The 21,524-nt window shown below is 38.3% G+C and overlaps 4 protein-coding genes across 6 annotated transcripts; 1 reads left to right on the top strand and 3 right to left on the bottom strand.

The window, feature by feature from the left end:
* Positions 1-2,147: 2,147 nt before the first annotated feature.
* On the bottom strand, positions 2,148-7,676 carry LOC109859705 (ubiquilin-1). Its single transcript, XM_020438217.1, has 7 exons — positions 7,012-7,676; positions 6,649-6,850; positions 5,906-6,194; positions 4,925-5,581; positions 4,713-4,836; positions 4,490-4,619; positions 2,148-4,362 (listed from the first exon to the last, which is right to left on the bottom strand). The coding sequence occupies exons 1-7, from the start codon at positions 7,117-7,119 to the stop codon at positions 4,286-4,288; spliced, it is 1,587 nt and encodes a 528-aa protein (XP_020293806.1). The 5' UTR covers positions 7,120-7,676; the 3' UTR covers positions 2,148-4,285.
* Positions 7,677-8,411: 735 nt separating this feature from the next.
* Positions 8,412-13,189, bottom strand: LOC109859710 (protein SMG5). 3 transcript variants are annotated; one of them, XM_020438225.1, is made up of 8 exons: positions 12,911-13,189; positions 12,254-12,476; positions 11,931-12,122; positions 11,536-11,804; positions 11,227-11,407; positions 9,410-11,138; positions 8,969-9,304; positions 8,412-8,829 (listed from the first exon to the last, which is right to left on the bottom strand). In XM_020438225.1, the coding sequence occupies exons 1-8, from the start codon at positions 12,982-12,984 to the stop codon at positions 8,762-8,764; spliced, it is 3,072 nt and encodes a 1,023-aa protein (XP_020293814.1). In that variant the 5' UTR covers positions 12,985-13,189; the 3' UTR covers positions 8,412-8,761. The 3 variants fall into 3 exon arrangements, with proteins under 3 accessions (XP_020293814.1, XP_020293815.1, XP_020293816.1); XM_020438226.1 differs by having other exon boundaries at positions 11,958-12,122; XM_020438227.1 differs by lacking the exon at positions 11,931-12,122.
* A 308-nt stretch (positions 13,190-13,497) lies between these two features.
* LOC109859704 lies at positions 13,498-16,958 on the top strand. Its single transcript, XM_020438216.1, has 3 exons — positions 13,498-13,821; positions 13,918-14,151; positions 14,221-16,958. Exons 1-3 carry the CDS (start codon positions 13,669-13,671, stop codon positions 14,350-14,352), a joined length of 519 nt encoding a protein of 172 aa, XP_020293805.1. The 5' UTR covers positions 13,498-13,668; the 3' UTR covers positions 14,353-16,958.
* Positions 14,507-21,128, bottom strand: LOC109859703 (protein zer-1 homolog). The gene is made up of 9 exons (XM_020438215.1): positions 20,244-21,128; positions 19,880-20,165; positions 19,342-19,645; positions 19,056-19,261; positions 18,707-18,878; positions 18,112-18,435; positions 17,885-18,034; positions 17,532-17,784; positions 14,507-17,412 (listed from the first exon to the last, which is right to left on the bottom strand). The coding sequence occupies exons 1-9, from the start codon at positions 20,716-20,718 to the stop codon at positions 17,213-17,215; spliced, it is 2,370 nt and encodes a 789-aa protein (XP_020293804.1). The 5' UTR covers positions 20,719-21,128; the 3' UTR covers positions 14,507-17,212.
* Positions 21,129-21,524: the final 396 nt, after the last annotated feature.

Below are 21,524 nucleotides of genomic sequence, written 5' to 3'. Positions count from 1 at the left end.
CGAGCTAAAAATTCAAAGCAGCTCAAACTCCAGCGCGAAATAAGACTCGCAAAAATACTACGTGCAAAATCGCGAGTATTGACGATCTTCTTTGCGTCGCTAAATTCGTTTTCTCCGAAAATAAAGAATCTGCTAATCTTATTTTCTCGAGAGTCAAACATTTCTGACGCAAAAATCAATCGACGACGGTAAAAAAAGGGCCCAAGTTTTACTATTCACCGCGCGGCTGACACACGCCGCGTGTCGCGCGTTCACGAGAGTTAACGGAACATTTTTATCATCTTCGCATGATTTGTGTAATGTAACTTATATTTTATTAATAAATACGATCAAGCCGTATCAATAAAGCGCGTAGCTAAAGCCCGCGCACTTGTGAATAGAGCTCGTATATATTCCCGTGCATATGCAGCACAGAAATCTGGTCTCAACCGAAATTATACCGGTTCGGTAAGAGACGAACGGAGCTCGAAACACTCCGCACACGACAGAGAGAGAGAGAGAGGAGGAGAGAAGCGTTATTTATTAAGCGCTTCGAGAATATCCTCTTTTAAGCACAAAAATAAGCATAGAAAAAAATTATTTAGCGGTAATATGTAAATCATTGAGTGAACGTAATAAAAATAGAATTGAACCAAAAACTAAAATTTAGAATAATAGATAAAATATCACAAATGTAATTAGACTCCAAATGCTACTTTGAATTACTACTACCGCCGAGCAAGTGTGCATGTATCATTGTTTTGAACAATTCCACCGATTTGAATGGAGCAAATACACTCGAAGAAACGCTATTTCGTATCGTTCTTCGATGGTACGTAAACGAGAGAATTTTAGCGCGCGATACAGAAGGTGGTTACGATATCTTTCGCTGCAGACACTGGTACATAATCTTTTCTGTTTTGCCGCGCGAAAATGAAATTCTTCGTACAAAATCCAAGGCCGGTATGTTACTAGAATTCTGTGCATCGGACAGAGCCCGCACTAAGAGTACGTTACTCTCAGGTAATAAGAGAGAAAGAGATTCCCGCGCGCCTATCCGAAGCCGCGCGCGACTATCCGCGGCGATTTGGCGAAAGGAATCGAAAACGAGAAAGAGACGGTGATTTCCAACGGACAGGGGAGCAGAGAGAAAGAGAAGAGTCAGCGAAAGGGCCTGGTCTCGAAGTCCGTCCCTGGTCGGGTAAGCAAAACCGGGCGGGCAGCTAACTCACCTCGTGCCACATTCCGCTGTGCTGTACCACCGCCGACGACGACGACGACGAGGAGGACGACGACGACGACGACGAGGAGGACGACGACGACGACGACGACGACGACAAGGAAGAGGACCACGACAATCAACGGCGAAAATCACGTTCCTTCCGTCTCACGTGGGAATTCTTTTTCTCTTGTTCGGAAAAAAAGAGACAAACTATTCAGCTTAAAAAACTTGGAGATCGGTGGCACTCTTCTTTCTCTTCTCTCTTTTTTCTTTCCTCCTCGCAACACCTGCACGCGCGCGCGGCCGCAAACGTCGCGCCGACGATGTCGCTTTTCAAATTTTCAAACCCACACACGTACGACGCACACACACACACACACACATGCAGCAGAACTCGTGCACCGGGAATGCGCGCGCGCACGTACGTACGCACGCACGCACGCACGTGAGGGATGCCTGCTGAAGCGATCAACCAACCAGCCGAACTAACTAGCCAGCCAGCCAGCCAACGGGGCTGCCCGCATAACCCGCGCGCGCGCGCATACACACTCGCCACCAACGGGTTTCTCACGACGAAACGTCAACGGACACACTCGCTCGGCAGCTGCACGCACACACTAGCCTCGCGGAGCAGGCACGTCCCGTCACGCTGCACGATTACGCACAGACTGAACCGGCCGAGCGACCGACGCGGATTGACTCTCTGTTCGTCGTCAGCGGTCCCAAGCGCCAGACTCGAAGAGGCGGGGGTTGATCGAAAGAAACGTACCGGAGAGGCTCGGCTCCGCGCGTAAAACACAAGAGATCGGATGAAACAGAATGAAAGAATCATGAATTCGAATGGATCATCGTACATGAATTTTGATAAACGTATTAAATTAAAAATGTCTGTCAACTGATTGATCATTTGTCGGAACATTCGGCGGTTGTACCTGTCAGCAGAGTATGAATCAACCAACTTTATTTAATGTAATATATAATCGCTTTTACAGCTGAATGTCTCGTCCAGTGAAGTATACTGAATACACATAAAAGATACAATATAATGCGCATGAATATTTATCTCGTATATAATCGTACATCAATCAAAAATATTAAAATCATATGTGTAACTGCTTCTTCTTTGTTTTTTTCTTCCCCCCTCCCCCCGATAAAGATAAATTTACAACACACACTCTTAGTTTCTCTGCATCCTTGTCTTTAGAGCTAACTGACGATTAATGCTACCTCTAGACTATGCGCGTATTCGTGATTCGTGATTCGCGATTATACAAACACACTTTTTGCGTGTATTCGCGTAACTACTACGTAGCGCATCGCTACGAATCGCGAATCGCGAATCACGAATCACGAATACACGCATAGTCTATTTCCAGCATAAGAGATGTTGCCTGCTTTGAGTCCAGTTTTTTTTCTTTTTTACGTGTCACTTATGTCCGATCCTTGTCTCGCACAATGTCTATGAACAACCTATACGCAGTATGTCTCGATTATCACGCTACAAATTTCTAGATTTGTATTACAAGACATGTAACGCTTACTTATAAGTAGTTTTTTTTACGCTACGATCAAATGAAACCAACGGAGAGACCAACGGTGCACACCAGTAAGAGAAATTTTTTTTTTTTTTTTTTTTTTGTTAAAAGAAAGCCACTGTTACACTCGGTATCCTATATAAAACCTTACATGGAAACGTGTGTGTACATGTGTGTGTTACAGAATCACGGATCGTGCTTTTCGAGAGCAACGCGGATTCCGTCTTCCGGGATGTACTTCATATTTTCTTTATTTTATTTTTTTTTTACGTATAAAATAATTAAGAAATCCGTGCGCAAAGCATTACATTCATTCCCAGCTGATTTAAACGTCCATTTGTTCTTCTATCTGGAAAGTACAAATAACGTGTATACGCGCTACGAGGCTACAAATTACATCCGAAAACAAAAAAGAATGATCGACCGAACGCTCTGCGACGAATACAAATCTCTCAATTGATCGACGAAGCCGAGAGAAAGCGAGTTAAATAGCGGCAATCTAATATTCTCCATAGGTTCCGTTCATGCTTCTAAGAAACGTCGTAAGGATTTTAACGCTTTGAACTTTATAAACATGATCTTATTATTATTATTACTTTTTTTTTTTTTATCAATCTACTCGCACAAGTCTGTTTGACAACTTTCGTAAAGAAATCTACATAAAAGGACATCAACGGAGCTTACAGTTTAGAGCACATCGAAGAATATACACAGACGAGAATTAACAACAAAGTTTAAAAAGGTGAACAACTGATTACGAAACGAATAACAATGGCAATTATCAGGGTCGTGCAAAGGTAATGGGGAGAGGAGAACAGTCTTTATTAACACACTATTGTTTCTTTTCAATGTCTACATTGAAAAGTACGTATTTTATTAAGACTTCTGATTACTCGCTACAGAGCCGTCTTAGATAATAGTGTCACGTGATGTCAGAAAAAGCGAAGAAATTACGTGTACATAAAAACTCTTACTTCAAGATCAGTTTGACAATTAATAGAAAATTATATATACATAAAAACTTTTTTATTTCAAGATCAGTTTTTAGGCGTATATCTTGAAAAAAGGCTTTTTTTCTCGTGTATATTTATTTCGGAAGAATGTAAACTTCCGCCAAAAATTACACTTTTTTATTTGTCAAATATTATCTTTGATCAACTGTCGTAAATCATAATTTTCATTGGAAACACGCATACACTTAACAAGAAATAATTATCATGACTGATCGGAGAATCTCCCAAAGTCGGGAACTCTGAGGCGCTTTGCACGTTTCCCGTTTGCACATCCCTGGTAATCACCATCGACTTCTATTTATCGCTTAAAACACAAATCTAAATCAAATCAAAACAAGAAAAATCGCAAATTGAAAGAACGAGTAGCGTGTATTCCATTAAGACTGAGACACGGGAAAGGGAAAAGGGGGAGAGGAGAATATAAGTTCATAATTTTTGACAGCCAGTTACCTCAAATATCTCTCACATCTAACGTAAGAGGTAAATAAGGACAAAATTAATGATAATATTGGAATAACAGTATTGCAGATTGGTGGTTAGCTCATAGATACTTGTCCATTGGAGAGTAGTCTCTCAACGGCGGCGTTTATGTCTCCGAACGTAGCGATGAGCGCTGAAAAATTAGCAAGGATATTGTTGAAATGTTATTTTACTTTTTGTTCACAATAAAAAAAATGAAGTAATTAATTGTTACAATTGACATCGAAACTGACAGTACGACGCTGATTAAATTTTCTAACCTTGTAAATTAGCATCTCTATTAAGAAAACCCATAGCCGTAAGTTGCTCTAATTGTGCTCTGTAACGTTCTTCTGGAGGTACAGGTTGGCCGTCAACATCTACACCTTGATTTAATGCCATTGCAGAAACCTGACACGTAAAAATAAAATATTTGATAAGTCTATTGTAAAGTGAGGAATATATAAAATTTTGAAACTGAGAATAAACATGTTTAATACTCACCATACGTGCCATAAACTGAGAAAACTCATCCTGCTGATTAGTGTCCGATGATGGGTTAGCCGACACATTGCTATTCGTGCCTGTGGTATTCGGTGTTGCAGCCGCGGGTGCTGTGAGACCCATACTAAAATAATGCGCGCACTTATATTAAGCACCGACCATGCGACAAGCCTTGTAATTAGTGATACAATAAGAAACCAAAAAAAACTTACTTTTCCACGAGTTCCGGAGCTACGGTACGCAACTGTTCCATACCCTGCTGAATCTGCATGATAGCTGCTAAAGCATCTGGATTAGTGACAACGCTCTGTATTTGTGGATTCTGCATTTGTTGAATAAAAGCGGGCATCATAGCGCGCATCTGTTCCTGCATCTGCGGATTGCCACGTAGGAACGGATTCGCCGCGATAACTCGACTGGCCATTGCTGGATCGGCAGCCATCGCCTCTAACATGGATCTTGTGTACGGGGCGTTCAGCATGTTTCGCATAAGTTGCGGGTTTTCCATCATCTGTGCCGTAAGGCTTTGCATACCCGGAGAGTCTAACAAACCTCTGCTCTGACCCTGCTGCGCCGTACCGCTGTCGCTCTGATTCTGACTCCACGGATTCGGCAAAGGGTCCCGATTTTCCTGACCCTGTTGTGGATTTTGGGTGTCCTGATTAGAGGAATTGCTGTTCTCTACCAGAGCGGCAAACGGATTACGTCCGCTTGTCGCCGCTGCCAGCATCGGTTCCTGAATATCGCGGTACATGCGACGCAGTGCACTGTAGCCACCAGGTATGCTCTCTAGATTAGACAGTGCTCGATCGTGCGAACGCATCAATTCTTGAAGCATTGATGGATTACGCGCCAACTCTATTGTTTGCCTGAGAAAAACAATTTTTCATATTTAGGACTGAACAGTATTGTATAAATCAGATTGATTATCACAATAAAATTCGATTTATATAAGATAAATATAGATATAATAAAGATTTTTTCAATTTGAAAAACTGATATAAAATATAGAAACTTTAGTGATAGTTTGACCAAAAAGAGAATAATAAATACACACACACACACACACACAAAATTTAAAAGTCAAATAACAAAGTAAAACAAGAATAGAGTCTTTTTCTCAGCCTTTGTATTCAAATTATCCCTTAATTGAATTTTAATGACAATTTCACAATATGCATATTGTTATTTACCGTAAAAGTTCAGGATTGTTCATCATATGACTGATTTCTGGATTACGTTGCATTAGTTCTTGCATTTGGGGGTTTGCAACCACCAAATTACGTAAATTCTCTGGATTGTTCATTAGACTCTGTACAAACGGATTGTCTAGCACTTGACGCATGGTTTCCGGATTTGACAGTAATTCTTGTTGCATTCTTTGCTGTAAATCTATCATATTGGCTGTTCCCAATCCAAGCGATTCTAATCCTACCAATCCACCTAGACTACCCAATCCAAATGGACTGGCACTGATATTAGCTGTAATTGACAAATGTTTGTTAATTTAAGTCTGTGATATTATTCTAAATATTTTTACACTGTACTTTCTCTGTACTTTTCTGTTTTTAATATACAACTATATGTTAGTACAAAAAACAATAATAATAATTAAATAATTATGATAAATTAATTTTTATCATATATTAAAATTAAATTCAATAATTATATAAAATACATCTCTTTAATACTTTTTTATATTATCAAATAACTGTCTTTATGAATTTACAACTTGTAGTAAATAATTGTATATTTTTAAGAAATTGTTTCACATGTATATGTAAAATTAAAAAGAACTAATAGTTTTGTAACAATAAGACAAATTTTATTTAATTAGAAATGCTCCATTATATATACATATAAATATGTATATATAAACACATAAACACATGCGTACAGATATAAATATAAAATAAAATAAAATTGAATTAAATACCCTGTGGTCTCTGATTCTGATTAGATTCTTGCTGATTCTGCGTGGTGTCTGTACGCGGTGCTTTAATAACCAAATGCACTGCTAAACCATCCTTGATGTTGTGAGTTCCGAGGGTCTCGTGATCCTTCATTATCTTGCCAGCGAAAATCAGACACAGCTGATCGGTCTGAGCGCTGAACTTCTTCGCGACCGCCTCCTTGAACTGTTGTCGGCGTGCGAGAGAGAGAGAGGGAAAAGAAAAAGAAATTAGTGACATCGCGAAACTAACCCAATTCGTTTGACAGCTGATGTTTGGCGATGCGCCAAGTGAGTGGCGATACGCCGCAAACGGGAACGCCGGCTAGGACAATGTTTTGCACTTACGTCCTTTATCGTAGCATTTTCTTCGATCTCCACGCTCTGCTTCTCCTTCGGCGTTTTCACGGTGACGATGATCTTCTTCGGACCACCCTCCTGCTGGCCTTCTGCCATCTTGGATCGGTAGATGACTCGTTACTTTCGACGCTCGCGCGATCCTCGCCACGCTCGCACTCTGTCTCTGTCTTCGTCTCTCTCCCTCTTCTCGCCACCTCTCTCACTCAATCTCACGCACAACCACGGGAATTGCGCACCGTGTAAATATGTCGCGACGACACCCACAGCACCGATGACAACGACACTCCCCGCCCAACCTTGTCCGTTTGCTCGCTTGCTCGCTCGTTTGTTCGTCCGGAACGTCCGGTGCGCAAACACGCCGAGCACCGACGGGGAAACTACGTTAAATTTTTTCTAACTTACGAATCCCGGCCCCCCCGAGGAACTAGATGCACCGTGCGGCCAGACAGTAACCACGCACGATGGTTGCCGTTTTACCACGTTCGGCCATCACGCGATCGTCGCCGACGACGATACGAATAATCGCGAAACTCGCGGATCCGCTTGTGCACGCTTGTGACACTGATTTCTCGCGTACGATCGCACCTCCGTAAAACCACGTAATAAACCGATGATGGGGGGGTAAACGCAAACACCGCTAGGTTATGTCACGCTGCCACTACTGCAACGCGAAAGCACTACCGCGTCTGCGCACTCGGCTTCGCTGCGTAACACACGCGTGCGTATTTGCATTCGCGACGTTTGCATGTATGTAAAATTCACACCCACGTAACCGAGGTGCGTTAATAATCCGCGCAATGCGTCTATATTCGGAAATATTTTTACAAATCTTTTCTCTTTACATACTGTGGAAAAATAAAATGAGAATTGTTTTTTTTTTGTTTTTTGTTTTTTATCCAATACCTAGTATTCTAATCTTTTTTCCGAACTTACACAGACTTGATTCTTTATGAGCATACTCGTATACATTATAGCTTGCCGTGCTCGCTATTTTCTTACCTTACCGTTTTTAGAACGTGAAACATCACACGCGTATATCTTCTTCACACAAACACGCACACTTTCTCCTTTTCTCCAATAATTTAACGAGCCATGAAAACGCGAAAATAGCTACGGAGACAGATGATCAAAACTTCTTATGTGGGACGGGGAAGAGAATTACATACAGATTATTTTTCTCAAATGTTTATAAAGTTAATATATTCTAAATAATTAGCGTTATATCCGAAGAGCTAGACAGTTTCTCTCAATTATTTCTCGACGAACGTGAATGCAAAATATTCGTTCAAATCAACGCTTCCTATTCTTCGATAGCGCTAGAAGACTCGCTTCTGAACAGAACAGTTTGTTATTCTTCAACTGGATATATAATAGGGCTGGTGAGAACACACGTCGTCTGATATTATTTAAAAATGTTTACTTAAAAATACAATCCTTGTGAAAACATAAAAAGCGATATGAATGGTTACAGAGAGAAAAAAAACCAAAAAACAAAAAGTCATTTAGTATTACTTAGATTTCCCCTTCTGTGCTTGAAAAGGACATTTTTATCCAGTATCGATTTCGTCGCGGCACAACTCTGTCGATTTTCCGTATGTACGGGTTTCCAACCCTCTTGTCGTGCTCGCTCTTCACTTGGCTTGAGAGAATCGTTCCGGATATGCGACACCGGAACAATTGATGATATCTCCGAATGAGATTAGCAGCAGACGATCACGTACCAGTAATACGGTTCGGTTCAACCGTGACTCTTACTCGACGATTTCCATTTCAATTGAAATGATATTATGTGTTCAAGATTAACACCTGAGAAATAAATGTAAAAATATACTGCTGTGTAAAAATTAACTATCACAAAAACTATAACAAGTTTGTTAAAATTTGTTGCCTGTGTTGCTCGACTCCGATAATTGAGATTGAAAAAAAAAAAAAAAAAATTAAGTACCTGCACTTTTCGCTAATCCATCGGGACTGAAGGTCAAACTTCTCCTATCATCTATATCGCAACCGGTTAAGAGAGTCACCGGTGCTTCCCCGTCACCACCGGTGGAACCGCTGGTGCATTTTTTAGTGAAATAATGACAGCACTCCATTATTTGAAAAAACAATAACGCTTCCTTATCCTTTGTTTTCGGACCTTTTATCAGCGGTAGCGTCAATCGTTCACCCGATCTCTGCGGTCGTACAAATCTCGAGCCAAGTTTAAACTGATGCTCCAGCCAGCGCGTCGCGTGTCTCGCCTGGCTACTTACGCGTTTTATCTCGTCCAGGGCGGAAAACACTGTAACGTTATTGTTACGTTGAACACAGTATTTAATAATTATATCAAAAAGAATTTACATAATAAATACACAAACACATGTATTTATTAAATTGTTGTACTCACCAACAATGGGGATCACTACAATAAATTTTTTTGTGTTGACTAAGCATTTAAGTGCCTTCATATGCTTGACCAAAGCCTCATGATCAGGTACGAGGAAATACGGTGATGGCATATGAGACAGTACCTGACACTCGAGAGCTCGAACCTCGGCTTTCAGCCACAGTTTTCCCATGTGTCTCATGAGTTTCCTCTTCGAATGATCCGGTCCGTTCTTGTCGTTCATCTTCGGAGCGTTCGAAGGACTCAAGTCCGTCACTACAAACAATCGCTCGGTCTGATCGTATTGTACGCCTGAATTCTCAACAGAACTAAGATGATGACCGAATTCGATCAACTTCAACGTTCGCAGCAGCATCTCCTCCCGCTTGGTCATCTTGTGCTTGCGCAATATCTGCCAGTTTAGAGATTTGTGAGCATCCTCCAGCAAATTCAATCCGCAGAGATCGATATCCTCCGGTAGAGGCACGATTTTCACGCACTCCTTCAATCTCTCAGCGCTCGAAGTGATCGTGGAATCCTCGATCTTTTGTACGAAAGCTCCGGCGTCCATGTCAATTAGATTCAACAAGATCGTAACACGCTTCAACAGTGTTCGTGAACTCTTAGCGCAAATCCTAATAATGTCGGGATTACTTTGCAACCAATCGCAACACACTTTGATGGACGCGAGAATCTCCATATCCATTAACATATTCAAAAGATCGTCCGGTTGCAAACTCTGTTTTTTCAGCTGCGCTATGTGAGAGACGGAATTCGCATCGCGTTCCTCAAAAGTGCTAGTCGAATCCGTCATAACAGTCACGACACTGCTAGAATTCGTTAGGGAATCTTTGTCATCTGCCATCTTCGATTCCGTTTGTTGATCGGTTGTGTGCTGTTCGCCATTGACCAAATGTTTGCTGTTACTCTTGTTGTTGCTCTTATTTTTGTCAACAACATCATCAGCGTGACCATTTATCTCTTCCTTTGCCGCGCTTTCGTCATTTTGAACTTTTTCTTCCTTCAACGACTTTTCGTCGTCCGTGTTATCGTCGGATAAAGCGTCTTCCGATAACGCGTAGTTTTCTTCGCTCAACGCGTCATCCTCCTCCGTCTCGGATACGTCTGAGTTTATCTCGTCGCTGGACGACGCCAGTGTCGAGTGATCCACGTCACTCGTGTCCGAGTCGGAACTGGTTCTTCTTTTTCGTCTGCGGAGTTTGCTGAGAAGACTCTTGGATTTGTCGCGACTCTTTTTGGAATCTGATTCGCTCACGACTCCGTTATCTGACGGTTTTGTTTTGTTATTCTCTTTCGGATTGGATAGATTATTGTCTATACTTATAGCAGAATCTTTTTCTTCCTTCTGTTGCCCGTTATTTTCAGACGGCGCTCGACTTCCCTCCGCATTTTTCAACTTCGACGAGTAAGTGTCTATTTCGCACACTGCCATGTTCATAACATTTTCTTGTAATTTTGTCACGGTACATTGTAGTAACTGCGACAGTATCGCCAAAGTTATAGCAACAACACCCTGAACTTCCTTAGAAACTTTGCTCTTTAGTCTAGAAATTGACATTAAGCATATTGTCACGATTTTAAACATCATGTCATCCGTTAGATAAAGATTTGGTCTGTTTTTGCAATTTTGAAGATATGTCTCTATATTGTCTACATTGTCGAGAGAAATCACGTTACTCGATTCAATTTTTCCCATTGTCAAACACTTCTCAGTGTAAGTTAAGAGATCCTGTTGAAAAGAAAATTAAAAATTATTATAAATTTGGAAACCGACGTTCATGCGCAATTATACTTATCATACATGCGCACACACACACCTGACACTCTTGATTCACCCTGTCAGAATGTGGAGTTTCGTAATCCCATAAACGTAATAAAGAAAATAATCGCGATACACACTGATGGACAATATTATTTTCATCTGTGCAAGTAGAATGAGTTATTATACATCTGTTTAAATTTCCTTCTGCTCCTTCAAATGGCTCGGAACACAAAACACTAGAAAAATTAGCATTATAAAACAATACTGATACTCACGTCAAAAGTGACGCATTAAAAGTATAAAACAAAAACTAAAAATTGTTACACAATCAAAAATATTAGATTTCTTATCAGTCAATACTAACCTCCTCAAGTAATGATAAGCTCCATCGAGCCCGTAATTCTTACTGCCCGCCATAGTGCCAAGCTGATTATAAGGCATACCGATGTTTGGATCAATAGCTATAGCCATTTTATAATATCTGTATGCTATCATTGGATCCCAGTTTGGATCTAATTCTATTTTGTATCTGCTCAAGTCTCCGAGGCATACCAAACTTCGATGAATCAAGCGCATAACACTCTTTTTCACTTCTCCGGTGTATGTTTTGGTTTGGCTCATCTTAGTTTTTGCCTGTTACAAATTTCTGCTTTTACTACATAAATTATTGCAAATTGCAAATTATATTTAAGTGCTATTTACTAGCTTTTTGCTTTTTTATATGTTGCTATAAATAATATTGTATAACAAATATATTACATAAGATTTTCTTCCGAAGATGCTTACACATGATGAAATACTTTCAGTGTGAATAAATGTGAAGTCAACGACACCAGTGAGGTCTAAATCATATTCTACTTGTAACTTTAATATCAGATGATGATAATATCCCACTCCCCCTGACAAATGCAGTAACAATAATTCTTTTTCAGAATCATTCCAGGTATTGTCCTACGATACATATAACGATAAATGAAATAAATTCTATTCTTATGTATATTATGCTAATAAAATCTATATCCTCCGATGTCTAGTTTCTGTATGTATATTAAAAACCAATTTACACAAATTCTAAGTTTTACCTTCCGTAATCTTTTGGCAGCATGTACAGCCTCGTAAAAGGCTTTTCTCCATAATAATTCCTCAGTTTTATGTACATTTCCAACAGGATCCTTCAATATTAATTTCTCACAGTAATCCTTGAGCCTTGTACGTAGAATATATCCAGATGAAACAAATATGTCGCTTACTTTTTGAGCATGATTTTTCTGTTCATCCAATTTCTTGATAATTTCCGTTATACTCCTTACAAGTAAGATATGTATTATTTATAATCATGTAACTAACACATTCAAACAGCATGAAGGTCATTGTCAATGATACACACAGAGTTAATAGATTTTTTACACTCATCGATTAATACACCGAATAATTACAAAAAGGCACAAATGCAAACAGCTTAATTATTAAAACTCAGTTGTTTCTACCTGATAGTCTTTGTAAAACATACAAGACTTCTCAGTCGGGACTCGAGCAGATAAGAAATGATAAGAAATGATAAGAAACAACAAGCATGGCGATCAGGAGTAGTGGGTTAGGTTTTCGTCTTTCGGAAGTGTGATATTCTTTGTGTTTCGAAAAATCGAGGGTCATTGCATCTCATAGCACGCAAGAAAGAACAGTGAACTCAGAGTGAGATATTAATTTCATAAGATGCTGCTGACTTAGGCGGGCTTTACCTGTGCAGACGTTTTGCAATTTCGAGGCCGTCCGTTGTCCGGGCCTCCGCCGTCGTGTTGCACGATTTCCTCATTCTGAACTCATGACCCGCGTTCCAGCCGACTCTGCATTACTCATTGTCCCGCGGTCTCCTGACACGCGCATCTCCTCTGCACGCTGAGAAATCTCGACATTCGCCCTTTGTCGACGCACGTCGTCGCTGACCGCCCGCGAAGATCTTCACTTCCCTTTCCGCTGAACGCAACGGCCATTCGTCACCGCCATCCGCCGTCGCGCATTACACTATATATAGACATGGTGCGTCCACGAGACAAAAGGATTGGTGTCGCATGCGTTTCTCGTGCTGATTAGTTGTCAGATAGGAAATTTCTAGAGATATCCAAGCAACAGCCAATCGGCGTTATATTTACATATAAAGCTTTATCGCGCGACTAATGACGTGACGTTACTTGCACTCGCTGCATGACGAGTGCAAATTTGACCAATCACGCGCTCTGCGTTATTAACGCCTGATTGGTTAAATTTTGGACTTGGAGTCGAACTCTTGGAATGTCGGTGAGTTTCCATGTTACGATTGTGTTTTTTTTATTTATTTTCTCATCAGATTTTTGAGCGCGTTCGAGAGTAGAAAGTACAACAAGCAAACAAGTTCAACAAATAGATTTGATGCGAATGAAACGATCTATTCGCTCAAAAAGAGAGAGAAATTTGTATTAAATATACTTTTATGGAATTTTAGGAAACTGCGAAGTTAAAGATGCGTAATGTTGAGATAAAAGCGAGAATTCGGAACATTGACGATACTATTTCGAAAGCTGAAACGGTGAGCGACACCTCCAAGACTATTATCAAGCAGCATGATACTTTTTTCAAAGCAAAGGAGGGAAGACTCAAGTTACGAAAATTTGAGGTAAGCGTTAAATAAACTTGGATTATATTTCGCGTGCAATATAAAAAATTTATGTTGTGTTATCGTTTAAAAAAATGGGTTTTTTTTCTTACATAGGATGGCTCGGCAGAATTAATTTTTTACAAGCGACCCAATGTACAAGGACCGACATTGTCTGATTATACTAAAGCAACATTGAACTCGGATGTTGTGGAATCTATTGTAGATATTCTGTCACAATCAAATGGTGTGTTGGGTGTTGTCCAGAAGACACGAAATTTATACATGGTTGGCCAAACTCGAATACACATTGACGAAGTTGATGGTTTGGGATATTTTCTAGAGTTAGAGGTGAGGTTTATCTGTTGTGCAGCTTTGTCAAATTATGTTTGTTAATGTTTGAATGATATATTTTTTTAGGTAGTTCTGCGTGAAGATCAGGACATAAAAGCTGGACAAAAAATTGCGGATGACCTCATGAGAGCGCTGTCTATAGAGAAAGACGATCTGATTGCAGAAGCATACATAGATTTACTAAGTAAAACTGATTAATAAAACAAACAGAATTTGTGTGACTACTGTGATTATTTCTTGAAGAAAAAAAACAAAAGATTAAAGGGTACAAATAAAATACGCGTTTGCTCATTAATTTCAGATAACATTATATTACACATCGAACAAACCGAATATGCGTCAATAAAGTATACGCGCTTACATCTTGCGTTGTTAATTACTTTTTCGCGCATTTTCATCTTGCGTCGAAGGGACAAATCTAGAAACTCGACAAAAGTATACGTCCACAGTTGTGTATAATTGGTACTTAATTGGAGTTAATTATTATTATTTTTTTAATAGGATTTTAATACTATAACGATAACATACAAAACATTAAATCTAATATCATATCGCTACATTTTTGTATTAACTGTATTTACACGCAAGATAGATTTTCCTCGTCCTCATGTGTCGATAAAATTCTACTAACGAGAGCAAAAAATTACCTTTTATATTATTATTATTATTATTATTCGTAAAAAAGGAAAAGAAGCAAAAGAAAGAGATGCTGAAACAAACATCTACAGATTATACGAAAGTTAATACATTGTTAACCGAACAAGATCTCAAGAGTACCCAACACCAGAATGTGCTTTTTACAATGTAGTTAACACACGTCGTAAAATTAATAATTTTTTTTTTTTTTTTTTTTTTAACAAAAATCTTAGTAAACTTAATTTTCTCCAAATATCTCGCAAGAAACATACAAGACGCGAATTCACTCTCATCTCTTATGATTTGTAATTTTGGTATAAAAGTTATTTTTATCTCATTAACTCTAGAACACACTTTGAATATATGTACTATGACGTTTCTTTAAACATACACATATATATTTTAATTTATAAATATTATACATATACATGTTACATGCGCAAACTGTATATGCTGTATATGCATATATTGTAAAATCCTTTATACATTTTTGTGTTTTAGAAAAAAAGAAAATTCAAACTCGATTTATCTCACGGTTGAGTCGTACACTGAGAAAAAAACGTCTAGATATGCTCCACACTCAAAGAGGTGGTGTTGAGAGCTCAAATCGAGAAGATGGTATTCTGAAGTCAAAAGACGTGGTGTGACGTCTCGACACTATTAATAACATTCTGTAATATTTTCCGTCATTCAAATTGATATCCGCGCATGGTTCGTGAAAAATATGCAATGTTCAATATCTCGTGCGGTTAGCAATGTGTTAATAGACACAGTTAAAAAATAATAAGCGCGCAATCGCTGTTTTAATTACGATCACTTATATCCTCATTTCCTACGATATTATAAGCGAGCTGTATATACATAGGATCTCTTACGATTGACCAGCAAAGTTTAATTACCAGCATTTATACATACTGTATAGATACATATACCTACATACCTATATTTGCTGATAATTAAAACAAAACAGTCCTTTTGAAATAGTTGCATTTTTCATATATATGCACACATGTGTACACATGCATACACACAGAACACGCGCACGTTATGTATAGGTATACGTCTACGCACACACAATCCTCATAATTATAATATTGAGCATTCATTCGTTTTTATTTATTTTTTTTTTTTTCGGAGCAGTTGCCGTAGAATATATGATTTATCACGTCGATTTTTTTTTTTTTTTTAACTTCTCTTGTGTCGAATGATACGATTCGATTATAAATTTATCGCGTCTAACGTCGATATTCAGAGTCGGATCTCATATTTAAAATCGTTTTGAGTTCATTTGGTTTGATAGTTTGTATCCAATAAAAAACCTCTTGCAGCATCATGAGATTACCTCAAGCCAATCTTAAATACATGATCGGATTATATGAATATCGTGGTTAAAGAAATGACACGCACATACGCTATACAAGAGATATTTGTTATTTTTCCACTTTCCAGGACTAATTCTAAACAGAAAAAAGTTTATTTTTACGTGAATAACAACAAGAACATAGAAGAGATATTTCAAAAATTTGAAGAATGTCCTTGTTATAGACTCATTGACTTTCTTTGCAATATCCGTACTGTTTTTTGATTGCTAAAGAATAATCTTGTAAATTCGAAACATTCATTTTTTAACTTATAATTTTTGATTGTATTCATTACAACATTTAATTAACAGAATTGCTAAGTATAAAAAAATTTGTTTTATTAAAACACAAGTAATTGTTCAATATACGATATGATGTGCACAATATATAATATACTATACTATTTTCGAAACATTTCACAAAAGACAATGATTATTAGTCGATCCATCACTTGGATGCATAAATTAGTTCTACAAATGTAATTGTTGAGACTTATAGCAGATGCATTTTAATGTATTTAGCAAAAAATGACGAAAAAAGAATCGATTTATTTAAATAAAACTACCACGTCAGTTCAGTTTAAAAGGTTAATGGTAAAGTGAAATGTATTTACTTAGATGCTCTCTGTATGGTTTTGTATTTCCGTGTTAATTGTTCTATTCTGACTGCACTCTTGCATTATAACTAAAGATCCGCGAATTCAAAATAGACCTGCTGTGAAACAAGACTGATGTACTTCGAAAAAGAACAGTGTAACGACAAAAACGTTTAATAAAAAGAACGCTTTAGCGTGCACTTTTCACAGAGTTCAGTCCTCAGGTATGGAAAAAGAACAAATCTAAGGTATATATACAGTAGTGATTCGCTTGTACATCGATGATTATGGAATATATCTCAATATACATGAGAGAACGCAGACTTACTTTTTTGTTTTAACACCTTTAAAGTACATATGGGATAAAATCTATCCCACGATTTTCACGATTTTCTAAGTTTTCAAGCTTAAAAACTGATTTTCCACACAAACGGTCACTACTGTAACGGAATAATGTTGAGATTTCTTATCCATCCATATTATATTCGGCGTCTAAAGCCGAAGGAGAAACATTTATGTCGTCGCAAAGATCCTCGTAATGGTGGCAGTGTTCGATCACTAGACTCGCGAGTTCCTTTATACGTTCGTACGGTCTGGGATCCGTTATCAATGCCTCGAGCTTCTCCATTCCCCCTTCCTTCACCACCAGTGAACAGTATTTCGACGCTGCAATGAAGATTATATCGTAATGATGAGCTACTAGCGTTGAACGCTAAATAAAAGTACATGCTAAATACGCATGTACGTTTTTGATATAAATGTAAATATTGATATCGCATACGTACGGTACACTTTGGTGAGATTAGCGAGAGCCCAAGCTGCCCAATGTTGACACGGAGAAGTGTGATATATATCCAAGAGGCGTAACAACGGTCCGAACGAGCGATAATTGATATTACGTTCCGCACTTAAGTCCCAACTTTCAATCGCTTGTATCATGTACTTCAGAACTTCATTACGCGTAGGCTTTTCTATCGTCCAAGCGTCAACGCCATCAGATGCCATGTGCGCCAAGATACCAGCGGCATTGTATGGAACCTACGTGTGTAAAGAAATATTGTACGTGCTATTGAATTCAGTATCTTTCTACTAAAATCAGAAGAAAAACGAGAAAAAGAGGAAGAAAGAGATACGAAACCTCAATTCCTTCGCTATTGGAGCGTAACAGCGTGGCGAAAACAGTTACGTATCGTTCCTGCATAAGTTCGGGTCGAAGATATTCTACCTCAGCTACATTGCCGAGTAAACCCATCATATTTCTTAACAATTCTTCTTTATGTGGATATTGCTAAATAATACAATAAAAATTTTATTGCAATGTAAAGTAAAAGTGCAAATATATACAAGTGCAAAATATATACGTACTTGCACGCACATGAGAAACAGTGCCATTCCTTTTTCGTCTAAGAATCTCTGACAATTTATGGACGTTTCGTCAGTCATGTTCCACATTGTCGACCATGCGACTTCCAATACGTCATCGAATATATTGGACACTACCCTATATTCCACTAGTTCCAGCATTGTTTTAACACAACCGAGTTTGCCGAGTAACATTTTTTCTGTGCCTTCCACTTGACAGGCCAGAGAGTTCAGTAGATATATGCCAATTCTCTGAACAAAACTCTCTGGTTCCGAGTGTTTGGCCGAATGTAAAAGCACTTTTACAAGCGCTTCATAATTCGACATCTATAAAAGTAGATAATAATTAATAAACGCTATAACATCTAAATCTCTCTTATATTAAAATTATTTTTATAAATAAGTGAGTAAATGTACAGATGAGAGTGGATATTCCATGGTATGATATTTCATTTTTTGAGATAAGACCGTTAGTGGTAAAGAACGAGCTAAACAAAAGACTTTTTGGACTTTTTGAACCGGGTCTATTGTTAGTTGGCAAGTTCAAGTGTTATCGTAAACCAATGCAAAAATTTGAAAGATTAAAAATATCACAAACCACATCTTGTGGTATGCGAAATTGACACAGCGCCAAACAGCCGTTCCTCATCATAGTCTCTTCGTCTCTGTGTGTGCTCATACCAATGAGGAGAGTGCTGATGATTCTTTTCTTCATTCGCGCTACCAGCTCACCTTTTTGCTTCATTTTTACTATATAAAACAACGTAGCGCTGCAACATCGATATAAGATTAGAATGGCGCAATTATAGAACAAAAATATAGATGTTTATGACGCTATTTTATAATTTTTAGTTTTTAAATTTTAACGTTTCTTAGCCACAATTAACAAACAGGTTATAAACAATAAAGCGCACTCATATGTACAATATACATGAACACACGCATACCTTCCCGATATCTGTATATGCTTCTGACCCGGATGTTTTTCCATTGCTTCAAGAACGGTATACAGCGCCTGATCCATTCTTTGACAATTTTCATATCTAAATACGTGATATAAATCGCTCAGTACTTTTTGCAACATTTCTTGTTTATTGTCCATACAAACGTGAGCTGCGATCAATATCTGATCTTCGTTTGCATCACCGGCTATCTAAATTATTTCATGTGAAATATCGGTAAGTAAATAAGTATTTGACAGATCATAAATTAATATAAGTGTGTGCAACTTACCACTTTCGCTGGTATATCATGTCTTCTGCAAGCACCGTACGAGGTACCGTAAAGACCTAAAAACTGTAACGGTTTGTGTATTCTAGACGCAAGTCCCGGTATGTCAGAAAACTGATAAAGGCAAGACATAGTATCTTCGATCTTCGTATCGACAAGACGTTCGGCAACACCTCTTCCTGCGAGATTTGTACCGCCAATATCTAAGGAAACTAATTGTGGTAGACCAGTTACTAAGTCGGATAAAGTCTTATTAGGATTCTCGAACTGTCCATATTTGTGATTTGATTGTGAAATATCCAAATGCCTGTGAAAGCATATTTCGTGCACAATTAGTTTTGTGTGAATGTGTACGTGTGTGTGTATATATACATATGTATATACACGCACATATATATATATATATATATATATAACATCTAGGATTTTATAGTTTTGATCACTTTAAATATATACTATTTTTCTAAACGTTATAACTGCAACATACTGCAGCTTGTTTTTTTTTAAATTATACTGTTTATAAATTGACATTTTAATGTACCTTAAATTTTTCAACTGACAGACATTCTTAACAAAAGTTTTTGCTTCGTGACAGACTCTGACATTGTACAAAGTTAAGGATACTAAGTTTGGTACCAAATGATAGAATTCAAAATTTTCAATGTAAAAGCAATTGGACAGGTCTAAGTGCGTTAGATTGGGCAATCCCGCCAGAAGCAAGGAATATTCAGTTGCGGATATTGCTATGTGTCCAAGTGCCAGACGTCTTAAATTCGGTGCCTTGAATACATATCCACGTTCATAGTAATCGACAGACGATGTACTAGCTGCAATATAAAATATAAAACAGTTTAGCCAGTAATCATCTCAAACATCAATATCACTTGCTAAAGGCAGGTACTTACTTGCACTCAATCTTGTCGGTATGATCAATACAGCTCCGTGAAATGCTAGACTATGCAAATTTTCTGAATTGGCATTAATATATTCGATACAAGCTTCTGTCAAATTATCACACTCGCTGAGCTCTAATTCATACAGTTTGTGATTAGCGAGTGTCAGAACCGAGTCGTCAGTCAGCATCCAGTTGGAGATCTTGACTCGTTTCAGTCGTGTTGCTGCCAAGTTTTTGAAAATTGACAAAAAACAATCCTCATCTTCATTTGTTTCGCATTGTTGCACATACTTTGCATAATGCAAGATAAGGTTATCGCATATCTCGCTGGGAAACGTTATTCCTTTTTTCAATACTCGATGACCATCTCTTCCTTTTACCGAGATAGTGTCCAGATTCTTACAGATAGCTTTGTAGCACAACTCCGTGAGCCGTTCCGGAGCTGCATATTGATCCATGTGAAACAAATCATCCAGTTCCGCCATTCTTCCCGACTGACGGTTTTATCGGACTAAACCACGCATGAGAAAGTATACGTTTATACCTTCCGCGTAATTGCGCAATTCTCACGTTTCAAGCGCCTACAGAAACACCATCCGATATGTCAAATCAGGCGTCAGCTGGGAACGCACGACATGGCGTGACGCGAAGGTGTTTAGTTGTTATATATATATGAACTTTGTGATGACCGCATTTAGTTGCTTCATCGCGTCTCGTAACACCAATAGATCAAGAATCGAAGAGTGACGTTGCAGCCGCTGTAATAATTCACACGGAAATTTTCTATCCAAATCGAATCTTTGTCCTCAGCACCTGAAATTTTACACAAAAAAAATTCTTACGGCCTACTACGCTAGACTTTCCAAATTGTGTGAAATTTTCTTTCACGCCATCAATGACAAACCCTACCACATGATATTGCGCACGCATCCAAAGATCATACACTTCCGTCCACGTGACTAAAAACCGAACCACAATTGGTCAATTGCACAGCCTGTGTAACTGGTGACTCACGTCACGTTCGGAAACAGCACTCGCGTACACACGAGCGTCATTCTATCTTTGTTTTATATATAATGAGCAATAAAGATAAAATATACACGAGTGATGTTTCCGAACGCAGCCTCAGGCGTCTATTAAAAATAACAAAGTGAACAAATTCACTGAACCATCTACAACTTCATTCGTCGAAATCTAGTGAGATCTAGAATTTTCTTTATAAATGCGGCATTTGACAAAATAATAACAATCTAACCAATGGTTTAGTTTATTTCACTTTTCATTAATCTTT

This window comes from Pseudomyrmex gracilis, unplaced genomic scaffold, assembly GCF_002006095.1.
Source record: "Pseudomyrmex gracilis isolate BER0280 unplaced genomic scaffold, ASM200609v1 scaffold_279, whole genome shotgun sequence".
Lineage (NCBI taxonomy): Eukaryota > Metazoa > Arthropoda > Insecta > Hymenoptera > Formicidae > Pseudomyrmex > Pseudomyrmex gracilis.
Note: the sequence above shows the minus strand (reverse complement) of the source record. Positions and strands in the feature narration are given on the sequence as shown.